We start from the raw sequence: 16,813 nt of genomic DNA on the forward strand, positions 1-16,813 counted from the left end.
TTTAGTGAAGCACTCGCACGTCAAGTGAAACAGAGCTCGTCTGCAAAGGAGCAGTTACACAAGGGAGTTTGCATGCCGGGGTATTTCCAGGAAACCACAGCAGCCTACCAATCTGACTGTGGTAGAGGCTGTAGGTTGATGAGAAAGCCCACGCATACCGTTGCAGTCCCACTTGTTAAATGTTAAATGTCACCTCTGCCCTGCCATGTATAATTATAACATATTCCCCACTGCCAGATCTCCCCTCGCTCCGAATTCCCCCCTCCCACTACACTCCAGAGTGAAATGTCTTTCTATGAGAGGGTAGGGGTTCCCTTTTTTTTTTTTTTTTTTTTTTTTTAAAAGCATGACGACCTAACATAGGCCTGGAAAGAACTGAATAGTGACGGAAAAAAGCACCTAAGTAAAGCCTCATCATCTGAACTTTTTTGTATGGAAATGTGTAACAATGAGAAAAAAAAGAAATAAGAACAACGGAGGCGGAGAGAAGAAAAAGAGCTAACCCAGTTAAGCGTTGGAAAATGGTGCAACTCTGCCACATCTAAACCAGGCCTGAGCCATCAGCTATCTGAGGACTTTTTGCAGCACCCACTGTACTTCCTACACTACGCTGGAGATGGATTCGGTGCCGTTGGCGAGCAGCTGTTTTTCGAGCAGAAACAGTGTTAGGCAACACGCAGCACAGCAGAGAGAGAGATGCTGTAATAAGAGTGCAATGTTGAAATCTCTAAGAGCACACACAAGCATACTGCATGTGCAAGTGCTCGTAGGGTAGCACACATGCTTGTGTTTTGCATACACATATTCTGTGGTAGTGCACACACATTTTCCTCTCTCACACACACACACACACACACACACACACACTGGAGAGACAAGAACCACAGACAGATTTCTTAATAAAAATAATTCATTTCAGGACGACATATAAATAATTATTGAATCACACAATACAGATATCTTGATATGAATAAATACTTCACAAATAAAACCAGGCTTTTTTTCATACAATACCCTATTGTCGAAAGGTCACACAGAGAAACTTCCACACAGTTTGCATGTTTTGTTACACCTTCTGCTTCTAAGCGGTTGTTCTTCCTACTGTTGGAATGTCCCTAAGCGAGTCGGAGTACCATTCCTAAATGCCTCAGCAGCTTAGACGAGTCATGTGTAACTTATGTGATCTCCCTCCCAGTCGAACTCAAGCCAGTGGCCCCGAAACCTTCGTCAAGGGGTCCCGATGAGCCGACCACACATTGGCCTTTAATTGATTAAGGTTTGTCTAGAGGTGATTAAAGCACACAGAGATCTACGTACAGGCCGTCAACAGGTGGGCTGGCCCGACAGCTTTAGATACAGTTGAATGAGAAGGCAGACCGAGAGCCTGTTTGTCTATGCTTTCCTAACTGAAGCCACAGATGGACATCTGCCTACAGCAGTGGAGCACTTCAGCAGAAGTACAAGGGGAATAACTGATCCAGTTGATATCACATTTAGAGATTGTGAGCTAAATGTTATACGCTGGAGGCTATCTCTGCAGATAAACATTTCTTTGTATTGAAAAGATGGCGCCCATTTGGGGACTTTCCACACAGAGCTTGATAAACTCTGTGGTGACACAGAGTTGGAGATGTCTATTTGTGGCCCTCTAGTTAGTTTAGAGTGGTACAGGCTGGTCATTTTTAAGGAGGTAACAACAACTGTTTGGCGGTTGATAGCACATGTATTTTTTTTTTTTTTTGGCAGAAACAAAACCAAATATATCAAAATACAATAAAAAAATCCCCAAACAAATAAAAAAATAACAGGAATGTCAGTTTTGCGTATTCCAGATGCACACATGCGTGCGTTCTGTGTGTGTGTGTGTGTTTTTGTTGGAGATGAGGCATCGGGTTGGAAGGTCCTACAATATGGACCAAGATCCATATTCACAAAAGCATTTTATAGGTGGGAGCACTGATCCAGGATCACTGATCAGGCTCCTCTGGTCCATACAATTTCAATCACTACTTAAAGGCAAAACTTATCGAGGATCAGCCCCAATACTGTGCTGTTGTAGCAGCAGCACAAAACACAATCAGATAAACGAGATCAGCCGAAGCAGGCGATGGGATTGCTCTTTGTTTTGAAAGTGTCGCCTTGGCACATCCACTGGGGTGGAGCAGAGAGGAATGCATTTCTCTATGGGTTTGTTTACCTATATACCACCTCAGGCTGGGGTGGGGCGCGTACAATCTCACAGAGCTGTGTTTGCATGTGCATGTGTGTGCAAATGTGTGTGTGTGTGTGTGTGTGTGTGTGTGTATATATGGTGGTATGGTGGTTGATCACCCGTCATCATGTTCTCAGTTCTCTTTGTTGTTGGCAATCCCCTTCTGACAGGACTGGAGCTACTACATTTGTGTGCGCATGTGTAGGTATGTGTCTACGCATTTCTAGGTGCTTAAGTGGTCAGTAAACAGCAAAACAACGTCCAAGGCAACAGATCTGTTTTGGAGGAAGGGGAGGGGGAATAAGAGGAAGGACAGGAGGAACAGAAAGTGAATGAATGAGTCCTGTCTCTACGGTGTTCTCCGCCTTCTGTCCGCTGACACCGCCAGCATGTTGGCTACAATGGAGAGGCTTGTATTTCTGTACATGTAGCACCAGAACTAGCAGGGGCCTGCCCTGTCTGTCTTGCACTGTATAGACAAAAGGTCTGTTCTTGCTTTCCATATCAACAATCTCACCAACTTCATATAACAGAGAAGTAACAATACAGTTTAATTTGCCTCAAAATATAAACTGCTTTCGACTGACAAATGGAAGAAAATTAAGTCTTGATAATTTTTACAATATTGATTGCAAGAGCTTTTCTCGGCAAATCTTTGTCTTTGTTTGGAGGACATACATGAGTGTTTTTTTTTGGAGAAGTAAGCTAAACAATGGTGCATACCATTGCATTTCGTTTTCAAGCGCTTCACTTTGGCCCAGTTCGGCTCACTTCTGCTTACTACTTCCACAGATTTGTCGCTGGGCTTCCTCATCTACCGCATCCCTCATCCTACAGGGCAAATGCTAGACAGACAGGCAGACAGATACACGGATGTGTTAAGACAGACAGACGGCGGGTATAAATCCTTGGCTGTGGTCTAGAAAGCAATGTCAGATGCTTCTCGTTATGTCAACATACAATCATTTTGTCCGGCACGATTCACGACGTACCTCTAAATACATATTGTACACAAGAGTTAATGTCAGTTGCTCTGACATGTAGCCAAACCTCTCACCGTGTAAGTGCACAGGGCACATCAGATGATAATAATTGCACAAAGAGGTATTCTGGAGGCCATGTCTACTGCAAACACACACACAGTCAGTCAGTCACCCCCCTCCCCCCCCCCCCCCCCCAACACCCCCCCACATACACACACTCTCTCTTCACATTCTACATGGGGGGTTTGATTTTCAGGCCATAAGGTTACTAGTTAGTCACTAGCTAGTTAGTTAGTTGGTTAGTTAGTATCAGAGGTGCATTGACTGGCATGGGGTGCCAACAGCAGGGCAGCGGCTGTAGCGTGCTAGCGATGTGTCACCATCGTGGTTGCGTGGGTGTGTACGTGGTCAGCCTTGGTAGATCTGTTTGAAGTGGTCACACTCGTTGCAGTAGCCCTGTTTCTCTTGGTTGGCGTAGTGGTCGCAGCCCTGCGTCCTGCACCGCTGCTTGGACTTTTCTTTAGGCGCCTGCGCCCGTCTGCCCGCCTCTCGGCCCTGGCCACGTGTGTGGCACTCGGGGCAGAGGTCCGTGCAACCCGGCGACGCATTACTGCAGCCACTCCGCCGGCACTGAGTCTGGGTCTGGGTCTGGGTCTGGGTCTGGGATTGCTGAGAAGATCTGGGTTTGGCTGCTCGCTCCCGCTATATGTACAGAGAAAAGAGAGGGGGAGGAAAGGGGAAGAGGAGAAAGGTCAATTTGGCAACCAAAAGGCATCTGTGGACCAGCAGGATATTAAGAGTTGAGATGAGCAAGAAAAAGACAGACAAACAAAAGAAGGATAAGACACAAACGACAGAAGGTTTGGCAGAAACCTACCATGACCAGAGGAGGGGAGTGTGGTGTGCGATGTGCCGCTTGATTGAGCCGTGTGCTTTGCTCTTTGAAGTAGCACTTGTCGCAGTAGCCCTCCAGCATTGTCTTGCCAACTGCGCCACACCCAGGCCCTCGACACCGGGAGACGTTCTGGAAGCCGGCCTCCACACCATGCCGGCTCTGGACCGGTGCGGGGGGAGGGGGAGGGGGAGGGGTCAGGTCTGGAACAGACAGTAGCCAACATAAGCAATGTCCCACATGATTTGACTTTTGAGTGAAGAAAAATATGAGTACAACTAAACATAAAACAACCATAATTCCTATAACGCAAAACAAATTCACATTTGGTTGAACCTTGAAAAGATCTTGTAACATGATAGAGATTTCGGGACTTACGGTGGTTGGTCTGATAGTCTACGTAGCAAATAGTGCAGAAACCCAACTTCTCTGGCGTCCCAAAGAACTGGCAGCCGGATCTTTTACAAGGCCGGGCCAGAGGGGCTTGCCAGGCTGAGGTGTGCCCCGGGGTCAGGGTGAGGCAAGGCCGCTCAGTGTCCCTGGCCTGGGTCCAAGCTGAAGACGAGGCCTCAGTCCTGGGGTTGTTCTGCTGCGGCTCTCCCCTCTCCGGAGGCTGCTGTCTCTGCATGCAGGGTGGACACAGGCCATTGAAAATCCTGAACGCCTCCTGTCTGCACATGCTGCAGCGCTCTGTCTCTGTCTCGCGGCCCCCCCACTGGGTCCAGCCGGTGCCCTGGGCCGGGTGGGGGACTGTAGGCCCCCCATTGGTGCCTGGGAGTCCTGGAGCAGCTGTTCCAGCTCCAGGGGGTCCGTGGTTCTGCCTGGAGTTGAAGCAGCGCTCGCAAAGTCCATCATGCTCCACGCTGAGGGTGAAGAGGCAGCCGGGTGTCTTGCACTTCATGGCATGAGTTTCACTGTACAGGCTGAGGCTGGGAGCCGTGGGTGGTGCTGAGCGGGGGCTGGATACCACCACCACCCCTCTCCCACATGTGGAGGATGGGGGGCTGCTGCCTCGAGCTCCTCTGGAGCTCACCTCGGTCTCTGATCCCCCGATCACTCCCACCCCACATTGTACTCCTCCCCCCTTGGTCTGCACGACCCCTTCTATCCTCATTCCTCCACCGGTGGTGGCCTGTCGCTTCTCAAAGCATTCATGGCAATGAGGCTGCGTGTCCACAGAGACGTAGAAAGTGCATCGCGGTGTGGCGCAACGGATCTCGATGAGGGAGAGCTGGGAGACGGAGAAGGGCGGTGGACGCTGCGGCTGGGCGGCCCACGCCTGCTCCTTGTCCTCCTGCCAGCGCTGGTACTCGTGGTTGACAAGCTGCAGGTAGTCCTCCATCAGGTTCATGTCTTCAGGGAGGTTGCCCTCATCCAGCCTGGGAACAGACACATACAATGTGGTTCTTAAATGAACTGCACTTTTGGGGATTTTATACTTTTTCAGTTAAATTCTAAGTTAATAAAGTTATTGCCACCAGTCTGCCGATTAGGTTTGTAAAAGTTAAAGCAGTTGTATTACAAAACCATCAATCTAAAAATAGACATCTTCATTCCTAAGTTGCAGGCCAGGACCAGGACCGGGATATCAATCTTTTACTTTTTCCTCTTCCATATTGTCCGTTTATGGGGACTGAGTTTATAATATGCAAGTATGTAATATTATAAGTACCGTGCAGCATTGATGATCCGTGTGGTGTCGTAGCCCAAGCCTATGACGGGGATCTCTATCAGCAGCAGGTAGTCCTTGAGAAGCCTCTCTCTCTGCTGCTGTTCTTTCTCCATCAGGAAGTGAACCTTCAGCTCCTCAAAGCCTCCTCGTCCTGGGTTGATCAGCGGTACTGCTCGGATCTCTGGGAAATTCAGACCAAGATGTCACATAAAAATAAAAACAAGAGCAACTACATAGCAGGGCTCTTTGTCGCGTCGGCTCCGTAAAACCTTCTTGTTTCCTACCTGGGCCGCTGTCTTTGATGGTGATGAGGGGGGCAAAGTGCTGGGAGTCGTAGCCGAGCACTATTGGGTATTTGTAGCACTCTGTGGGTGCCCACTGTAGCGGCAGATAGATCCCACCCACATTCAGAGGAGAGATGGAGGAGCCAGATTTCATACTCCTGACCACCTGGTCTGTTGAAAGAGCAGAGGTGGAAGGGTTACTACTGATTTGAAAGACAACTATTCAAGATCAAGTTAAATGTGTTTTTAGTACTCGTTTTATAGAATTTACAGATTTCGATGAATAATGTTAGAAATGCTACAGAAACATTTGATTTAAAAGTGAACGGCAAGAAAAATAAAGAACTGTCTGTTCACCCCTTTGAAAATTATATACTATTTGCTATTTCAATGAGTGTATTAGAACAACATTCAAATAAAGTTTAAACAAGCTTCTGCTTATTTACCCTACATACAATGTATTAATCACAACATCCGCTTTACATCCGCTAACCAAAATAGATGGGAAGTGATACAGTGAAATCAAACATAACAAAGTGTTGAGGCACGTGGAAGGAGATACCCTGATCCATCTTTATGACTGAAAGACATGTCGAAACGAGACCAGCGGGTCTTTGATTGCTGAGGAAGCAATAAACATACTTTGAGATGACAAAAAGTCCGTACCTGCGATGACGATGATGGGTCGGCGGAGAATGTTGGAGAGGACGAAGATGTGAATGTCCTCCAGAGAGTCAAACTGGAGGCCGTTGCTACTGGAGACCGGAGACGCCATCTTCACAATCTTTTCCCACTCCTCCTCCCAGTTCTGGGACAGCACACACACAAAGAGTTAGGATAGATGCTTTATTTTCTTGCAGGTTGCATACAAAGATGTAAAAGACGTAAGCATGGATTGAAATGTTTACTGTCTCAAGAGCACATGGGCTGTATGCTTTAGCTCAGGCTTCTGACGTCTGGCAAAAATATGAATGCAAAGTAGTGGAGAAGACTTTTGACATCGAGCTGATCTAATCTTCATACCATTGTGGTGTATCGGAGTCCGGTCTGTGTGAACTCCTGGGACTGGAGCAGCTCTGCCTGGAAGCGAGCTCTGAAGATGCCAGTGTCCGTCTCTTTCAAAACACCATGGAGAGCTTTCCGAAGCACCAGGTCCGTGTCCTGAACGCCCAGCATGTACTGAGAGGTCGCGTGGAGCAAACAGTTCCCATCTCCTATTGGCACACACAGGAAAGGCAGGCAAGCACATACAATGTTAGAACTGAGGGTGGTTGATTTTGTACACGGGACGCAATCTAACACAATTGTGCACGGACTCATGCACACGCATATGCGACTGCAGAGTGTACACGGCATGCACAACAGACAATTATAGAGCACACGGGCGTAACAAAAGTCTGGGGATTTCCAGGCCGTCGGGTCAGTTGTCGCACTATCTGGTATCTAGACTATTATATGAAGCTCACATGTCTGAAACTATGCAAACACTACAGACAAAGCCGGGCTTTTATCCTGCTGGCCTGAGAAACATGGCCCTCAACATACTTGTAATACGTTTTAGAAGAATTAAATGCAGCTGCTTCACTACCTTAATCTGCCCTGAAAATTTCCAACAATTCAAAGTAAACGGCTTCCTCTATATTCTACAAACCGTCGGGGAGATAAAGAGTTTCTCAAATGGAATTTGTGTGTATGTGTGTGTGTGTGTGAGCAACTACTACAAATCCTGGAATTTTATTTAGTCTCCTATGGCAATGCTGGGTCTTTTCCTCATTGTGAAACAGGAGAGTCCATGTTTGTCAATGTGTGCGCCTCTGAAAAAACCCTGTTGCCACACTAAACACAGGAATTTCCCTGTGCTAACTTCTGCCTTGTGTGTGTGTGGGTGTGTGTGTTAACCTCCTATGATCCCAACTCATCAATGCCTCTCAGCTGGTCCTGGACTTTCCACAGGGGTGTGGCTTGGACAGGATGGAATGTTATCTTTTTAATTACTGCTATCAACACCCGATGAAGGCTGTGATTAACGAGCGCTGAGATAACATGTGCGCTTACATGCACAAACGCATACAAATGTACCGTAGTGTGTTGGTTCTGTCTCCCTTTATGATCTGCTCCGTAATGTTCACCTGGCAAAAGTTACACACCTTTTTTTCGTATAACATTGCTGCATTAAATAGCTAATATCTGTACAAGAAAAGTTATTTACAACACAAAAAGTCTAAAATGAGTTTAGCCGGTGTACGTGTCATGCCCTAGGACAAACTGTATCGCATTTCTCAAAACTACATTATCTGTATTGCGAGATGACTGTAATGTGAGATGCAACTGAGGGAACTGTACTTTTAGGGGGGGGGGAAAACCATCACCTCTATTTCAGACTAGCTAGCTGTTGTTGCATTTTGGCATTCTTGCATCACTCTCAACACTCTCTAGTGAGAAAAGGCATCCTCAATAGCAACATCCTCAAAAGAGATACACAGGCACACAAGAGCATGCACAGAGGCCCAAACACGCACGTGTGATCAGCTCTTCCTGCGCACAGAAACACACAGACTTTTGACCCTTAATCGAGCTGCCTGACGAGTGATGACCGAAGATGAAAGATGGTCTGCTGGTCGCATCGGTCTAAATATAGACACTTCCTCTGTCGCCAGCTGGGACACTTCCTGAAAACACACGAGCGTACGAGCGGACTTACTCCCTCATTTGTTCCTCGTGCAGGTGACACCGACCACAAAGTTGCAATGTGGTGCTTTCCAATGCGGATTTAGGTTGGTGGCCCACATCATCCACTATCCCACTCTGTCGCCAAGATGTCTCGTGGGACTAAACCAACAGAACAAATCCTGGCCAAAGACTAGTTTCACTTCTGCTGTAATAAGAACTGGAAATATGACATATTGTGTTTGTATCAAGCACTGCGGATACCACATAAAGAAAAGTAGTCTGTACTTATACACAGTGTGTGTGTGTGTGTGTCCGCTCTGCTGCTCCAGCACGTAGTCTCAGTGTATTGTAGCTGAACAAATCCTGCCTGTTGGGGACACATGACAGACATGGGATGCTGTTTGGGGAAAAACCCTCGGAATGAGTCCCAGACATTCAAGACAGAAGACGCACTGAATTTCAATAATGCGCATCTCGAATTGGTGGAAAAGTTGCATGAAACAGGAAAGCTGATACGACCCCGTTATTTCTAATTGCCGGGGAATTAACGTTTTATGAGGCTGTTTTGGGCTTTAAGATGGTAAGTTGTATTTCTTCTAGAATGGGAATAAATTTAGGTTTCAGGAAGATTGAAAGCTTGGGAGCTAACGGGTCCATTTAGATGACGGACGAAGTGGAGACTGATCTTATTGCAGTGTTATGACTCTGAGGAGATGGATTAATATGGCCTGCTCTGACTGGATGCTCATTGACAGACTTCTGCTCTCTCACATCCTCTCTCCGTGTGTGTGTGTGTGTGTCTGTCTGCTGAGCTCCAGTGACTCAGCAGCAGTCAGTCAGTTCTCTCTGTGTGTGTGTGTGTGTGTGTGTGTGTGTGTGTGTGTGTGCGTCCTCTGCTCAAAGTCACGTATGGGTCCTTCAGGGTTAGATGCTCCGGCTTTGAAATTCTGTCTCATCTTTATGACATCATCTTCACAAGCCAGGAATTTCCGTCCACGTTACTGGCAGCAGAAGTCAGAAGAGTCAGGGGTCTTTCTGAAGAGGAACCATGTCTTGACGAGAGTTACAGTAACTGCTTTACTCATTACGAACTTACTATTAACACACACGACACCCGGCAAGTTCCTCATCCATCCAGTAACTGTTCAAAGTGAGTTCTGAGATGCAATCAAAACAGGAATTTCTCACTGAAAAGTGTTAGTTTCTTCCTTTCTCATAGGAAGCAATTATTTCCTCTGGAAATTCACATGTTTAAGACAAACTTGTAACGCTTCCGCCTTCTGTTGTGAATGCTACGGCTGATGTTTCCCGTCAAAAAACAGTTTTTTCCCCTTCATCTAAAAATAGACCATGAGTCTGATGTACACACCAGATGCGTTTAAGTTACTGAAATATAGATGAAGAGACAGCGAGAGGACAGTTGGATTTGGTCAGATTTGCATTAACAAGGCCCGGTGAGTCGTGACACACAGCTGACAGTCTCAAAGACAGCGACATAAAACGACAGCCAGGCAGGTGGGGAACTAACGGTAAAACTATTTGAGATGTTTTAAGATCCACTGACATTTACATTCTTCACACACACACACACACACACACACACACACACACACACACACACACACACACACACACACACACACACACACACACACACACACACACACACACACACACACACACACACACACACACACACACACACACACACACACACACACACACACACACACAGAGAGATAGAGAAAAAGAGGGGACATACCCCAAAGGTTGTAAGTGAAAATGAGTGGAAATAGTCAGGTCTGAAACATCGTCGACAGTAAATCAAAGTCCTGCGAGTGACGCCAGAGAATTTCCCAGTACAGAGCTGTGATCAGACGTAGTCACATCAGGCCCGGGGTCTGAATGTTTGCCGACCCTGGGATGTTCCCGTGTTACGACATCCACCTAACAGAAAACATGACTTGGCAATAGGCTGACTGAAGTCAAACGCAGAGTAAAACCAAGAGGGGCTGCTAAATGAGTGTGTGTGGAAGCGGAATCGAGTCCCTCCATTGTTGTCATTTACAGTAACCCTGCTTGTGAGTAATGACATCTCAGAATTTACATATCAAATAGCCCTGACTCACAAACACGCACCTCCTCCATCACTGAAAATGAAACAAAAGCAAAACGCATCCTCCGCCCTGAGCGATGAACACTGCTACTGTTCCTGACATCAAGGAACAAAAGTTTGACATCAGCTCTGAGAAGCATTTGTGGAATTGTTTCTGTTGTTGAACTTTGTGTGAAAGGTCACCAGAACCTCCTGCTCCAACAGCATTTATCTAAACTCCCAACTTGTGATAAATCTTCACCAAAGTGCTCCCGACTTCATGGAGCTTCAGTAAGAATATTGTAGAAACCTGATTCAGTGGAGACATCAGCAAATCTCTCTTACCATTGGTACGTAAGGGCACCATCTTCTTCACCTCCCGACACCAGTTGAGCTTCTTCTCCTGCTCCAAGGAGGCCTGCATGGCTCGGTCCAGGATGGCGGCCTGCACCACCTCCATGAAGGCCTGCGGGAAGTGGTTCATGGCGATCATCTCCAGCGTGTACCGGTGCATACCGCGCAGGTGGTGCATCAGGCCGCTGCCCGCAGCCGGCTTCACCACGTCGTTGGGCACTCGCTGACGGATCTTCACCGCCTTCAGCAGGTTGGAGACAAACAGGAATTTGGGGAGGAAGTTCTGACCCTGCGACATGGCGGATGAGTGGCCAGGTGGATGGAAGGAGGGGAGTAAGAGGAACGAGGAGGAGGAGGAGGAGGAGGAAAGGAGGAGGAGGCACCAACCACCGCTGACCCAGCAACGTGGAAACTGGATGGAGAGAAGGGGAGTGGGTTATTACGCAGTACAGAAAAGAACAGACTGGTGGGACTGGGTGGAAATTTTCAGAGGAGATTCCCCTTTCCTTATTAATTATGACTTAAGGCACAACTTAATTTACTGTTTGTTCGGGGAAACCACCCAACACACAGGATCATCTCACTGTGAAAGCTGTTTGGTGCTTTTCCACTGGAGATTCTGGTGGGACAAATGGAATAAACGAACACAAAGAACCCTTTGTGTTCTCGTTTGTTCTTTTAATTTTCCTTTTCGACTTAATGGTTTTTGAGTTTCCCCCAAACAGGGGCGCCCCAGCATCCCACTGGGTTCAAAGCCCTCCAACAATAAACGGGTGTTTTCCAAAACTTGAACTGAAGGCCACCCAGGGCTTCAGGGGGGGGGGGGGGGGGAGGGTCACACTGTCTGCCCCAACGCCTCCAAGACTGCCCGCCTGCATTAAGTCTTAATGAGTGAGACTACGAATCAGTAGAAAATGTTTGATACCTGTGCCATAATGATGCCAGAGTTTCAGTACTAAATGTTCTCAATGCCAAAGCACCAGAAAGATAAACATTTCAACACAAAAAGTATGTAAAACTCTCAATACATCCCTGTTTGATGTTGTCTTAACACAAGCAGCTGTACGAGAATGTTGCCTAAAGTTAGCAAAGTTTCCTGATTCAGGTCGGTTTGAGGGATAAATAAATAAAGACTATGGCCAAACACTTGATGCTAACTTTCAGTGCTTTGATGCAATATTTTGATTGGTACTAAGGTTCAACACACAACCTGACAGTAGAAGTATTGAAGAAGAGTTTTTTAACTGTACCTGTTTTGAGGTTTTAAAGGCATATTTTACCCCAAAATGAAGAGTATGTCAGCACATTTCTTTAGTTCACAGGAAGTAGAAAGTGATGGTCAGCAAGTGGGCCACATGTTTAACTTCCCCATGTTTAAATTAACCGTTTTAGAAGAAGCGAACAGTCGGTGGATATTGTTAAAGTTAACAACCACAACACCTTCACTAACTCAAACACCAGCAGGTGCAACAGCAGATAGGCCACTCTAAAGGGGGCTATAGTCAGTCACATGATGGGGACTAGAAGACAGGGACTAGAAGACAGACACATGGACGTCAGGGAGCGTGTTGACACGAGTCATTAGTCGCTGTTTGGTGTGCTGGCACCGCTGGAACACACTTTTGGGGCAGATAAGACAGCGGTGGACGCTGCGGTTTAGGGTGGCATGGCTACGCTAAAAGCACACAACAACAGAAGACTTTGCTGACGTTAAAGGTTTACGTAATTCCAATGACAACTACCTTTGAAACAATGTAGCCCTCGAACGCCTCGAACGCGGCGGGTCTCGCTACAGTGTCGCGCCGCCGACGCTACATCTGGCCGTTCGAACGCTCCGTTTATCCGCTCGAGGGTGACGTCTTTGTAAACAATGGCTGTCAAAGCCACTGTCGTGAGCAGGCTTTCACGCTTTCCTCCATGTTCCCAGAAACACGACCATACGTTTACTCGAGGCCCAAACGTCATGTAGCCTTCCCAACCGAGTCTCACTCCCCTTTTTGGTGGGAAATGTCGTCCACATGGGGAGGCACAGGGGAGGGGAGGACGGGTGTCTTACCTGTGTAATATGTCGGGGGTAATAACAAAGCCCTCCCGGATGCTCAGGCTAGTCCTCTCTGAGCCCCTTCACTCAGCCTCACCGCTGCGGTCCTCGGCGCCATTCAACCTTCTCTTTCCTTCAGTATCAGATCTATTTTGGAGCCCTAGCAGCTCGCGAAGCCTTTCAAAGGAGTACACAGTCCGCTAATGATAGTTGTGTTGGTTTTTTTTTTAAAAGGAAAAGGCACAAGTCAAGGGGATTTCCACACGGGGACTTTCCGTCCACCCATTTTCCTCCCTCTCTCTCTCGCTCTCTCTCTCTCTCTCTCTCTCTCTCACACACACACACAACCTGGGTGTAGCTACATATTTTCGCCGCCAGGGGTCTCTATCTCTGTCTGACTCAATACTGAAAAGCATATCCCACCTACTGTGCACAAAGGAGCGTCACTGAGGGAGACAGACAGGTCGCGTCATTTTCTATTTCATGAGACAGCCTTAAAAATAGACCATAAATCTGCAACGAGACCCGCCTCTTCAAATCAGTCAGGAAAACGAAAGAAACTCTCATCACTGGACCATAAGTAGACTTCGACCAGCTGATTGAACGTATGCCTGTGTGTATTTATTTGTATATTTATGTATTGATGAGTGCACTTATTGCACCGTTTGGAAATTATGTTAAACAGAGCTCCTGGTGCTATGAAATAGTTTGATTTCTTGCTCAAGGATTCAGAGGCAGATGTCTCATCTCTCTGGATGCATGGGTGCAAGATTTAGTTAATCTGTTTCTCTTTCATTCAAAAGTTAGTTAGTAAGTTAATTGTCTTATTTCTTCTGTCATGCACATTCAAGTGCCCAGCCCACGTGGACTTATAAGACACCAAAAAAATACAGTTGAAACATTTGTCGGCCAAGAATATATATATATATATCTCTATAGATATATAGAGATATATATATATAAAGTAAAATTTTGACAGCCATCCAACCAGGAAAATTCATCAGACATAAATGCCATTTTACAAAAAAAGTGTAGCTCTTAAATCATTATACAATGAGCAAGAAAACATGTTTATATTGGTAATGCACCTGCATGAAATTGTGCAAATAAAAAATCTTGAGTTTTGGTAAATTCTGCTTCACATGTGGCCCTACAATGTTAATTTTTTTTAAATAATCTATTGCACCAAACAACAACAGCTCAACTTTCCTTTCACATATTTAGCAAAAAGTTACAACATCGATCACCCAACATGCAGCCTTTCACAGACAGACAGGCTGTCAGATCACTCTACTTGTGTCAAATCACAACTATAGCTTTGTGCACCACCAGGTTATAGTGGTGAGCGAGTTGTGTTATCAGTGAGCCATCAGTGTGGGGCAAAGTACACCAACTGCTGTTCTGTGGTCTACCAATACAGAAGCTGCAACAGCAAAGCAGTCTTATTTGACTTGCTGATGTTGCATGTGTAAGCATGAGAGGTGAGACATAGAGGAATGATGCATTTAGATGGCATGAGACGCAACAAATTTGTATTTTCAGTTCTATATATAATAATCTGTTGATCATTTTTTCAAGTAAATAGTTATTTGTTTAGCTGTACAATTACACAAAAAGTTGCCCAAGGTGATGATCATTTGATTTGGTCTTTTGCTGGATGAATGACTCAAATTGTTCGTTATCACAATTTCTGTCATGAAATTTACATAATTCTCATAGATTATTCAATTACCCATCTTGTCGTTTCAATGCTAAAAATGTTACTATCAGACAGACCGCAGTGAATTATGTAGCATCACATTTCATATTACCATCAAAGAAGTATAATCTAGCCAGATTCTCAGTAATTCAAAGCAGATTTACCAAAAATCTGACTTCCAGATGTTTGACTCTGGAGCCTTTTGACTTTTAACTGTGCAGTAGAGCAAAGGTAAATCTTTGCGTTGCATTTTCACTGTGGACAAATATCCAGATTTATTGCAAAAGAACATTTTGTCTCATCTACCTGTTGTTATTCAACTGCACTGATTCACTCCTCGCTTTCTATTTTCCTTCCTCTTCCCCTGTCTCCTTTCCTACCTGCTCGTGCAGGGATCAGAAAATCACCTGACGTCATGGATCCATGAGGAATGAGCCCACTAACCAGTCAAAGTTCAAAATGGGCACACTGCTCTTGCTCCATGAGCTGACATTTAACACATCAACAGGTACAATGACAGTTTTTAATAGTTGGACGCTTGAGAAATGATCTCACTCTGAGGCTGTTGTGAAAATAATGGGGATGATTCAGCTCTCCAAACGTTTTACAGGCTCCTGGGTCACAGGTTGGGATGGTCAATACTGGTTGTGGCAGCGATGAAATCAAAGCATATGGAAACTCCCAGAACAGATAATTGGCGCACTTTGTTGTTCCAAATCACCAGGTGGTTCAACATGAGCAATCCTTTAAAATCTCTTACGTTACTGTACATGGGATGGTCAGATACAACACATGCTGAGAGGAAAAAAACGATTGTTTCTGAGTGTGATGGAATCTCTTAAGAACTCAGAGTTATTACAATTGAAATTATTCCTCATTAAATGCCTTAAGAACTAAAGACCATACAAGGAAGCGAGGACTAAATTTACTCAATTATTGTACTTGTGTTCAAATCAAAGGTGCTTTTATTTCCCTTACATGCCGCTTGATACTTCTACAAGAGAAGACAAAATGTTCTGTGCTTTCCAATACTACCCATACTACCATACTATTAAGAGAAAAATATTTAGTATGTCCCAATACTCAATAATATGCCAATAATACAAGGATGTCCTGCATTTATGCAAGTCCGCATGCTTTTCTGGCTATTCTGACCCACGATTCTCTGCACAGCAAGAGGGTCATGATGAAGTATGCCCCAACTGAATGCATACTCCAAGCAACAGCACATACTTTGTAAGGACAGCCACTAGAAGTAAAAAGAAATGTGATTTCCACTCACACATTAACACATCAGCAATAATAATGTATTCACACAATATATTAGTATGACAGTGGCTATGTTTCTGCAGAAAGTACTTTTATTTTTCATACTTTAAATACATATTGCACATGCTTACATACTTTGTTTTTTACATTTTCCTACTAAGAGAGTATTTTTACAGTGTTATCATAACACTAAAGTACAGGATCAGAATACTTCCTCCACCACTTACATTTTGAAAGCACAGTGCGACTAACATGTACCACACATTTCATAATTTTAACAGCACAACAACACCTTCTTGAAGGTTGAACATGTGATTGTAGAAGAAGGCTGTTATGACTTGTCTGCTTCTGCTTTTATCGATATGGTCCTGTCTTCAAATAAAAACATAAAAAAGTATAAATCCAATCTTCTCAATATGCTTTGCAGGCCATGTCTGGCTGATGCAACATCTCATGTTTAGAGAGCACAGAAAGAGGCCCTTCGTCAGTTACGTTGATGCCATTAGAGGAAGAAGCAGGTTACAAGCAAGCTGTTCAGAAACACGTTAAAAGAGGAGTGTGAATCACTGAGACTTTGACTGATCATATTACTTTTGTTTCTGCGTCAGGTTACTGCACTTCTTTGTGCAGCACAAGTGCAGT

The 16,813-nt window shown here is 45.3% G+C and overlaps 1 protein-coding gene across 1 annotated transcript; it reads right to left on the bottom strand.

Moving 5' to 3' along the window:
• Positions 1–892: 892 nt before the first annotated feature.
• On the bottom strand, positions 893–13,504 carry tnfaip3 (tumor necrosis factor, alpha-induced protein 3). Its single transcript, XM_076075786.1, has 9 exons — positions 13,219–13,504; positions 11,154–11,574; positions 7,067–7,257; positions 6,710–6,851; positions 6,044–6,214; positions 5,760–5,940; positions 4,466–5,466; positions 4,073–4,290; positions 893–3,897 (listed from the first exon to the last, which is right to left on the bottom strand). The coding sequence occupies exons 2-9, from the start codon at positions 11,458–11,460 to the stop codon at positions 3,604–3,606; spliced, it is 2,505 nt and encodes an 834-aa protein (XP_075931901.1). The 5' UTR covers positions 11,461–11,574; positions 13,219–13,504; the 3' UTR covers positions 893–3,603.
• Between the last annotated feature and the right edge of the window lie 3,309 nt (positions 13,505–16,813).

The sequence above is a fragment of the Anarhichas minor genome, unplaced genomic scaffold, assembly GCF_050575085.1.
Source record: "Anarhichas minor isolate MPS153535 unplaced genomic scaffold, ASM5057508v1 ptg000054l, whole genome shotgun sequence".
NCBI lineage: Eukaryota > Metazoa > Chordata > Actinopteri > Perciformes > Anarhichadidae > Anarhichas > Anarhichas minor.

Excerpts from the sequence above, each read along its gene's own strand:
- tnfaip3 (XM_076075786.1), bottom strand. The coding sequence starts at position 11,460 with ATGTCGCAGGGTCAGAACTTCCTCCCCAAATTCCTGTTTGTCTCCAAC. Across the intron at positions 5,467-5,759 it reads CGGATCATCAATGCTGCACG|GCTGGATGAGGGCAACCTCC; the intron begins GTACTTATAATA and ends GTCTGTTCCCAG. Across the intron at positions 4,291-4,465 it reads AGACTATCAGACCAACCACC|ACCTGACCCCTCCCCCTCCC; the intron begins GTAAGTCCCGAA and ends TGTCTGTTCCAG.